Raw genomic sequence first — 10,158 nt, forward strand, 5'->3', positions numbered from 1 at the left:
GCATGTAAATGAGGTCTTTTTTGCCCTTTTTATTCAAACGTCAAGGTTATCCATGTAAAGATGAAAATAGCATACTTTATGTTCAAAGATGTATCTTAAGAAATGAGCAGTGATGTTAATGTGCATTTTCAATAGCGTAGAAATACAGTATAGAGGTTCTGGATGTTGTGGAATGCCATACATACAGTATGGTCTGATTCAGATGTTCATGGACAATGGTTCTTGTGTTCCTGTTCCAAACTCTTTTCACAAAACCGTGGACATCTCCTTGCCGTCCAAGATTGGACTAGTACTAAATTGGCTCATATAGTCCAATCCTGATTTCATCGCAGTCCACTCTGTGTCCTCTGGGTCGCTTTCTGTGTCTTGAGAAAAGGATGTCCTTGCTGGCATGCTCTGAGTAATCCCCTGCTGAAACATTTCTATTGTCGTATAGTCACATGGAAATGTGAAAGGAGAGCTCTGGGGGTCTATCCTGTTGATGTCTGGGATGATTTTTCCAGTAATGTCAGATGGGATTTCATCAGTTGAGTCTCCTGTGTCTCCCTGGATCCAGTTACAAGTCATTTCTGTTGAGTCTTCCTCATCATCTGAGGCGTGGAGGAGCGGCAACATTGATGGCAACGGGCTAGCAGGGATCACTTCTTGTTTTTCTACTATCTTCAGGCTGTTTGTATCCCATTCTTCCACCTCCAGGTGGTTTATGGATCCTAGTAGTTCCTGAGTGAAGTAAAAACAGCTCCTCATTAACTTAAGTTGTACTTTGTCTGAGACTGGCTGGATGTTATATTTTTGCTTCATAATGTTAAAACTGCAAAAACAGACACTCACCAGTTCACAGGGCTCTTCTATTTTCTGCATTGCGTTGCTTTTTCCAGGGTTAGGTATGCTCGGCCACAGAATGACTTTTGCTCTAGTTAAAGTAGGTAGTGTACAGTAAGTATTTACCAATACAAGCATTTAGGGACAGCTTGTTCAGCATACATGAAAGAAAGTGACTGTACCTTTTTATTACCGGAGATCCAAATATAAGCACAATGCCTATAACTGCAAAGATTGTGATGACACCAATGAGTTTAGAAAGTTCTACGGAAAGAAAGACAGCAGGAAAAACACATTTAGTGAGGCAATGTAACAAATTACATTGTATAAATGTTTAGTGATGAAAAGATTTTTGATTAATTGAACCTTGATATTTTGTTGTAAAGAAGATTGGTGTGCTTCGTACTCCAACTCCCGCCTCAGTGAAACCTGATATCTGGACTCCATATGCTGTGCCATCTTTGAGATCCCCCAATTCATAGCTGTTTGACATTGGATCCACTGTAATATCTGCAATGAAAGAGAGACAGGTTTTGAGCATGTGATTTGGAGACATCTGCCTTCAAGTTAGGCTGGATTTCCAAATACTAAACGATCATTTACTTTTGGCAAAACAGATGATGGTGACATAAATCAGTCGGTTGGTCAACAACTTTTATCCAGACTGAAATCTCTAAACAACCTTTAGGTGAATTTGTACCAATAATCATTGTCCCCGTAGAGCCCCATGTTTTTGTTCGACTTCTGACTTTCTTAGTTGTGCCATTAGCTGGTTAAATTAGTCTTTATCTAGTTATTAACAACTGGATTTAATGAGCTAAACTCATGTGGTGATTCCTGGTTTTTGGTGAAAATGTGCAACTAAGGACTTTCCTGTCATCCTCACCTGGGGCCTCATTTATAAAGGGATATACGCTCAAAAAATGGCGCACGGCAGTTTCTGCGCAATGTTTGCGATTTATAAAATACTAACTTGACGGGAAAACGTGCGGTCCTCCACGCAAACTCTAACCCATACGTACGCACTAAGCACAACAACGGGAGAGACAAGAAATTGCGACACCGTTGGCAGAAGGAAGAATGGAGAGAAATATGTGGAAATAATACCATAAATAAAATGTTACCTCTCATTTATCAAATATGAAGAATTTATTTTTGCCCAACCAAATGCAAAAACATAATTCAGATCCAGTCGTCATGACTCCACTCCGGAGGGATTCCCCGATCATTTATTACAGTTTCTCATCAAGGGTGGGTCTCCTGTCCCCGGTACAACACACTGCCTGAGGAAGGCTGTGTATTTTTTTTGTCATTAACCTTTTTCGGACCACTTATTTATTTATTTTGGTGACGATCCGACCTCCATGCTGCTACTCTGGTTCAAACTGCATCCACCAAACAATATGATTTATCTCGACCTCCACAAAATAACCAAAATCTGACACGGTGTGAGATGTTTTTTTTAGCTGTTCTGTCGTCATTTCCTGCTATCTTCTTCATAAAGTCAGTCAAAATGAATGAATGAAAAGGCGTTTCTTTGACTATTTATAGGCAAATATGTGCGTTACGTGAAGCCCGCAAAAGCTGCACCGCATTTCGAGTCGGTTGTGATTTATAAAGGGAAACCTGCGTAGGAAGACTGCGGTCAAGCCAGCCGTCTTTCACTTTTGCGTGGTCAAACCAGCCGCCCCTGTATTTCGAGTGCGTGATTAGTTACAGGTTTACGGTAATGCAATAAAACAACCCTGGGAAGCTGGATTTCAAAGTAAAGGATGGCATGTGGTTCATTTCTATTATTTGCGATTGAGGAACAGGGTAATTTATGAGAATAATTTTAGGACTTATTGCTTCATAAACTTGTTGCACAAATACTATGAACTACTTTTACTGTGTACTTTTTGAGAATGGCAAAAAAGAAGGAGCATTTTTGTCTAACTTTGACGTGGGATAAGAAACATTTCTTCCATAAGTAGTTTATGAAACTGCCATTTTTGTACTTAATACTTCTTAGACTACTTGCAAAAATAATATGAACTACTTTTACTATGTACTTTTTCAGTCATTTAATTTCCAAAGTCCTCTCCAGAGAACAAGAATGAGCATTTTTGTCAACTTTAATGTGGTCTAAAAAACATGTCTTCCATAAGTAGTTTATGAATCTGCCATGTTTGTACTTAGTACTTCTTAGACTACTTGCAAACATAATATGAACTACTTTTACTGTGTACTTTTTCAGTAATTTGAGTTTCAAAGTCTTCTCCAGAGAACAAGAATGAGCATTTTTGTCAACTTTAATGTGGTCTAAAAAACATTTCTTCCATAAGTAGTTTATGAGTCTGCCATGTTTGTACTTAGTACTTCTTAGACTACTTGCAAGTATAATATGAACTACTTTTACTGTGTACTTTTTGAGTAATTTGAGTTTCAAAGTCCCCTCCAGAGAACAATAATGAGCATTTTTGTCAACTTTGATGTGGTCTAAAAAACATTTCTTCCATAAGTAGTTTATGAAACTGCCATGTTTGTACTTAGTACTTCTTAGACTACTTGCAAACATAATATGAACTACTTTTACTGTGTACTTTTTCAGTAATTTGAGTTTCAAAGTCCTCTCCAGAGAACAAGAATGAGCATTTTTGTCAACTTTATTGTGGTCATTCTTGTTCTCTGGAGGGGACTTTGAAACTCAAATTACTGAAAAAGTACACAGTAAAAGTAGTTCATAGTATTTGTGCAACAAGTTTATGAAGCAATAAGTCCTAAAATTATTCTCATAAATGTCCCTGTTCCTCAATCGCAAATAATAGAAATGAACCACATGCCATCCTTTACTTTGAAATCCAGCTTCCCAGGGTTGTTTTATTGCATTACCGTAAACCTGTAACTAATCGCGCACTCGAAATACAGGGGCGGCTGGTTTGACCACGCAAAAGTGAAAGACGGCTTGCTTGACCGCATTGTAGGAAGTGCCATACGCACTTTCCTCGCCGGTACGCAATGTTTGGTGAATCGGAAAGTGGCGGAAAATGTATGGACCTATTTTTCGGATTTCTTCTATGTAAGCAACCTTCCCACGTCAATCCTACGCACGGCGTTATACATGAGGCCCCTGAACAACACATAGGCCTAATGTTAATTTGCTAATGTTAGCATCCTACCAAGGTACACTAAGATGGACATGGTAAACATTAGGTCTGCTCAATATCAGTATGTTAGCATTATTGTTTGAGCATGTTAGCATGCTGACATTAGCAGCCAGCACAAGTTATTATGTGCATGAATATAATCGTATGGAGCTGCTAGCAGGCTGTATGGCTAAATTCAAAAACAGAACTTTCACAAGAGGAAAGGCTGTCATCTAGGTAGAGCTATGTTGTTGTAGATGTTTGTGATTGTTAGCAGTATGTTGTTAGTGCTTTTGTCACACCACATTGACAGCGTTCTTGTCTTGTCAAACCATCAAATTCCACTTATTACGTTTGTAAGAATTGTCAGCTTTCAATTTCAGTCTATCAATATTGTTCATCAACCTCTAGAGACTGAGACAGTGGTGAACAAACTAGCTGGTAGACAGGAAATCCACTGACAATAATTGGCTGTGTGTCACTGAGGGCAAACAACAATGTGAAGCCAATGATGTTACAGCTGATACAAAGTTATTGTACATGTTTTATCTGGACTTTACAATTGAAACTTTGTTTTATATTAATCGTTTGGCCAAAATAACGAGTATAAAAGCTTGTAAGTGAGTTAGGACTTTGTTTTGGGTGGATAATACTTACTTCTCTCTGTAGTGACCCCTCCATGGTACTCAGTCCAGTAGATTATGTAACGCAGAAGGAAACCTCTGATGTCGTCATCTGGGATGGAAAACCACTGCAGCTCCACTGAATTCAGCGATACATTGTAGAAGCTGAGGTTTGTGGGAGCACTGAGTGGTGCTTTGGGAGCACAATATCAAGAAATCAGTCTGTTTGGTTCTTGATAGGATAAGAAAAATCAATATGTATTGGCCTATTAGATGTGATCTTTATCCTTGGTGTTAGCTACTGTAGGCTATCCGTGTAGCTTCTGTTGTGATTTCAATATTGTTCAGGCAGTCCACAACTGAAACAGACTGAAGCATCCCAACAACAATTTGATGGATTGCCATGAAAATGTGTATATTCATGGTCCCCAGAGGCTGAATCCGTATGACTTTGCAGATCCCTTGACTTTTCTCTCGAGCACTGCTAGCAGATTGTTTGATTTACAAGCAGATTCTCAATTTCTCAACCAATGTTGGATGGATGGAAATTCAATTTGATGCAGACATTCGTGGTCTTTGCTTAATAGCATCAGAGTAATTCATTTATTCCGACAACATTATAAAATAGTGGAAAGGTAGAAGGCCTGTGACTTACATCCTTCTATGGAGTAGAAGTGTGTTCTCCCATAGGTGCTCTCACTGTTGTTCACCTTCTTCATGTTGCAGGTGTCCTTGTCTGGCCGTGTGTGCAGAGTGATGCTGTATCTCTTATAAGGCTCCAAAGGCTCTGGGGATTTAAAATAACCAAATATATTATCTCAGAGGAAGGAAACTGAAGATTGTAATTTCATACTACCTATTCAAATTAGCAAACAACGTTCTATGAGAATCATAAGGCCACCTAAACAATGTTACTAGCAACAAAATTAGAAAAAAAAACGTTTTTGAACCAATTATGTTTAAACAGAAGATGCAAAAATGTTCACTGAAATGAATTGTATTTGCTTATCCTTGCATGTTTTCTGTTTTTTAAGTGGGGGTTCCTGGCACAACTTCACATACGTCCAATGTGTATGGAGAAGGAAAAAGTCTAAAAAGGTTTAACTCTCCAACAACATTTGAAGTATTCCGAAATACACTTGAAGTATATTAAAACAACCTGAGGACTCAGTCAGGGTCATGATACATGTTTTCCCTTTCCCTAACCTTAACTTTTTTGGCTGAACCTTCAAACAAATCCTTTCCCCTGAAAGGTCCTCTGCTACAAAAACATGTATATCCTTTAACTTCTGAATATGACACCTATTAACTTTTTTGAAAATGTACGTGGCAGACATTGAACGGGACAAGGTTGGTCAACATCTGTACATTTTTCCTTACCTGGTAAAGACGTTAAAGTCCTGTGGTTGTGTTCGTCCTCATAAAAAGACATGGACCCTGCTTTATGTCCCCTCTCCATCCACTCCACAGAGTAGCAGACATAGTTTTTGATGAGATCTTCTTTCCAGTGGATAGTAAAAGATGTATTGTTGTGGACTGTCACGTTCAGCTTCTCCGCTCCCGTACCTGTGTTGACAAATTAATAGAGTATATTTGTAATCCTTTTATCGTACAAGGAATTATATAGATCATATCTCCAAAATAAAAATACAATGAGTTGACAACTAACTTGGTGTGTCTTCTCGCTGTGGTATTGTCTGGCTCACAGCTGGGGATGTGCTAGCGTTGTTCACAGCACTGATGTTGAGATGATATTCTGAATATGAGAGAGCCAGTCTGATTTCTGGCTCAGTGGTGATCATCCTCTGACGTGGGGCCTCTCCTGATGCTTTCCCAATGATCACATGGTAGCTATCATGCAGTTCTTTAGCAGGAAACTAACAGACAGGGTCATTTAAATATTGTAATGATATCAGCCATGATTAAACAGAAGACATATTCCCCAATATATTTTGTGTTTCTTGAAAATGTAAGGAGATACATTAAAGAAGAAAATACCTTCCAGGTTAGAGAAATCAGCCGTCTGCCTTTTGTCTTTGCAATGTCAGTATCTTTCATGTTGACCATGACAGGCTGTGTAGTCAGTTCTGAACAAGGACATTTATTTATTAAGATATTTGAAAAACAGTTCTTGCAATTGAACAGTTGCATACAGATTTTCTTTCAGCATGTATCTCATATTTATCACAATTACCACAATAGTATAACAAAACCTGCTTGTTTTTAATGTTGTATTCAGTTTTAAACCAATGAAAGTAAAAAAGCAAACGTACCTGCAGGGACATTGTAAGTTTCACTCCATGGACACTGTGGGCATCTATCATTAGTGACGCACTGTATCTGCACATTGTAGACCAGTGAGGAGTTTAAATTCTCCACTGTACATTTCTCTCCATTTTTAGATTGCATGAGAGGCTGTGAACCACAAAGAAAAAAATATTTAAGGCCTTTCTTCTTTCCTGTTATATAAATAGTTTGTAGATTAAATCATAACCTATATCTAATCATCTTAGCTCTTTGAGATCTTTTCTGCTAGGGAGACTCAAACAACAACAGGTCCTTCTGTAGTTACATTAAAGGGGAATTCCACTGATTTCACACATAAAGGTCAGTTTACTCGCCATGAAGTAAACTATTAAAAACAGCTGTATAATGTATTTCCTTTCTTCTGGAGCGCACTTTTAAAGTTGAGTTTTTTGTTTCTAGTTAGCATGCTAGCACCATTAACTTAGACGGTGAACATGGTAAACATGATACATGCTGCATTTTGGCATGTAACAATGTATTTGGGAACATATTAGTGTGCTGTGCCTAAGCCTGTAAAATGTTAGTCTTGTCCCTAAAGTTTATTGAAGTGTTGTACTAAATTGCTCTTGTGTTGTTTATAAAGTGTAGTTGTATTCTTGTTGCTAAAGAAGCCAAACCTACTCTTCAATGTAGTACATGCAGTAATACATTGGAAATGCATGGCACAATAGTAAACTGGATAAGGTTGTTTCGAAATAGCAGTACATGTGTTGTCAAATGTAGATAAGGGATTGTGTAACCTCAAGAGGGAATCCTGCTGCTTTATTCAGATAAGAAACACATTTTTAGTTTTAGTTTCCGTCCAAGTTATTCCACATTAAGTTAAAGTAAGACAGCTAACATACAACATTCTCAGTTAATATAAGATTTAACTTTAATTTCACTAATTTTGACCTCCCTTTTAAACATTTAGAATATGAAAACTGATTTATGCTGTGTTAACAGGTGTTTGGTACTGACCTTGCTCCATGACAGGCTACCCAGTGCTTTATATCTCACAGAGTAATACTGAACATCTTTTCTATCCTCATTTTGCCACTTCCACGCTCACATCTTGTTTTCCTGAGTGGCGACTGAAGGAAGCATTATGTGGAGGTCCACATCGGACTAAAAAAAACCAAAAAAACATATATTCAGTCAGAGATGAATCATCAAAAAGAGAGAAATTATAAGGTTCTTTCTCTTATAAATAAATGTTTTTGAACTTACACAAGCTCATTGGTGACCCTCTGAAAACTGATTTTGTGCAATTGGTTGATGAGCTGTTTTCAAAAACCTCAGCGGTCATGTTGTACTTTTCATATAAATGTATCCCCTCAGTGATGTTTGTTTGCAATGTGTTGTAAACTTTGCAGTGTCTTATCCTAGAAGGAGAAGAGCTTAAAAAACGGTTTAATGTTAGAAATCTTTACAAATGTTACGAACAGTTTCATGTTAGATAGAAAAACTCAAGAAAGCCTACTTACAGTTGTGTTATGATCAGTGTGTATGTATTTTCTGATGCGCTGTTTCTAGGCTTCCACACACAGCGATAGGATGTCGGATGTTTACCAAAACAATCTAAATCATGCACTCCAGCTAAAAGAGAGGCAGTGTAGAGTCACAGTTAAAAGTAAGTCTCCAATCTAATGATTCAATCTGTGATGACTCAAATGTGTTTTTACCTGGGTTTATCCCACAGTGCTGATATTTTGAAGAAAAGTTCTTTGACTTGCAGGGCACTGGAACATAATCAAGAATTGGTCATTTTACAATAATGCTCTTTTCTCTGTGCAGAACACAACTCTAAATATGATGCCACTTTTTATTTTATGGTAGGACACGTATCTTATAATAATTACGATTTGCTTTCATAGTTCTTGCAGATAAATAGAGCTATTCATCCAGGAAAGTTATTTACTAAAGATACAATGAACACACCAATGTTAAGTAAGCAGCAGTATGAGGATTTATTATCTGAATTGTTGAAACGAAATAACATTTCCAACCTTTCGAAGCTTGAACATGAGAGGAGAGTGCTGTGTAGTAAACAAGGATCACACCTTTAATGTGAAAAACAACAAGAATCTTTAGGGAGTGGTTTGATTTGAGTACTGTATAATGATAGAGCAGTTCACAAACTGCATTCATAATACATTACAAATCAAAATAAGGCTGAAAACCAACACAAAACATAGAAATAAAATAAAGATAGCAAACTTTTAAAGGAAACAATAAAAAAACACTTACCAAGGAGGAAAACATATGATTTGATTCCATAGGAAGTGCATTTTGAGTCTAAAAAATCTAAAAGAAATACGCTGCCAACCATCTCGCCTGGGACTGACTGAAGACTGAAACCAAGAAACCAACAGACTGGGTAGGAGGCATCCTCACCCCCACATTCTGCTCTTATTCACAATCATGATGCACACACTAGCTGCTCACTGGGCGACTGAAAAGAAAATATATATTTTTTTGTCATACTATACATTCAGTAGAGGGGTGGCAACACATTTTGACACAGTTCATAGGACTCATAGTGACAATAAACTGACATCTTCTTACTTCCTTTTTCCATAAATAGAGCTGCTTAGCATGCAAGGTTGTAGCCTTTCTGATAACACTGATATGCAGGAGGTGCCTTACATACAAGAAAAGTGACGGTAAAAAGTGGAAAGGACTGTCGCTTTGAGTGAATTCTTTCTTTCTAACAGCGGTTACCGAAAATACGCTTTCTCAGACCCGCTGTGACTCAAAGCATGAACACATATGACTTTCTGTTAAGTGATTTCAGGAATTCTTCATGCTTATTTTGCTTTCAAATAACTGAATGTAATTTTCAATTGAAAATCACAAATTGACGACAGTAACTGATAGATTTGTTTGACAAATGTTTTAATTTTGAATCAGAGATGGGCTGATCTGAATGTTTCAAATGTGAATGTTTCAGTGCTCAAATTGCTCCTGTGGGGACTGTCCACAGTATTGAGTAAGTCGCTTTGGATAAAAGCGTCTAACAAGTAACATGTAATGTAATCTTTGTAAGGACACATACTGCTAAGTTTTCTTATCTGTTGAAACAATTGTTTATTTTATGTAAATGGAAAAAGAAAACGTAAAAAATATCAACAGAAAATTGCCATCTTTTAAAACAATATTTAAAAGAGGATTTTGTCCCCAAGTAAATCTTAAAGTGGACCTATTAGGCTATATTGAAAAAATATATTGTAGGGCCATACCTATACAAAACATGTCTGTGAAGTTTTTTGCTTACAATAACTAACAGTTCACCCATTGTA

General features: G+C 37.3%; 1 protein-coding gene and 1 long non-coding RNA gene across 2 annotated transcripts; both read right to left on the reverse strand.

The window, feature by feature from the left end:
• Nucleotides 1-14: 14 nt before the first annotated feature.
• LOC307024616 (leukemia inhibitory factor receptor) lies at nucleotides 15-7,978 on the reverse strand. Its single transcript, XM_079658910.1, has 11 exons — nucleotides 7,838-7,978; nucleotides 6,844-6,985; nucleotides 6,569-6,657; nucleotides 6,240-6,447; nucleotides 5,951-6,136; nucleotides 5,226-5,357; nucleotides 4,605-4,763; nucleotides 1,189-1,332; nucleotides 1,005-1,086; nucleotides 832-913; nucleotides 15-720 (listed from the first exon to the last, which is right to left on the reverse strand). The coding sequence occupies exons 2-11, from the start codon at nucleotides 6,977-6,979 to the stop codon at nucleotides 247-249; spliced, it is 1,692 nt and encodes a 563-aa protein (XP_079515036.1). The 5' UTR covers nucleotides 6,980-6,985; nucleotides 7,838-7,978; the 3' UTR covers nucleotides 15-246.
• A 385-nt stretch (nucleotides 7,979-8,363) lies between these two features.
• Nucleotides 8,364-9,193, reverse strand: LOC307024617. Its single transcript, XR_013803942.1, has 3 exons — nucleotides 9,107-9,193; nucleotides 8,542-8,919; nucleotides 8,364-8,455 (listed from the first exon to the last, which is right to left on the reverse strand). It is a non-coding gene; the product is annotated as an uncharacterized lncRNA (long non-coding RNA).
• Between the last annotated feature and the right edge of the window lie 965 nt (nucleotides 9,194-10,158).

This window comes from Notothenia rossii, assembly GCF_949606895.1.
Source record: "Notothenia rossii genome assembly, chromosome: 11".
NCBI classification, from domain to species: domain Eukaryota; kingdom Metazoa; phylum Chordata; class Actinopteri; order Perciformes; family Nototheniidae; genus Notothenia; species Notothenia rossii.

Bases quoted from the DNA above. Each gene is read 5' to 3' on its own strand.
- LOC307024616 (XM_079658910.1), bottom strand. From the start codon at position 6,979: ATGCAATCTAAAAATGGAGAGAAATGTACAGTGGAGAATTTAAACTCC. The intron at 4,764-5,225 runs GTAAGTCACAGG...GTGCTCCCAAAG, and splicing joins CTTCTACTCCATAGAAGGAT to CACCACTCAGTGCTCCCACA. The intron at 1,087-1,188 runs GTTCAATTAATC...TTCTTTCCGTAG, and splicing joins CTTTACAACAAAATATCAAG to AACTTTCTAAACTCATTGGT.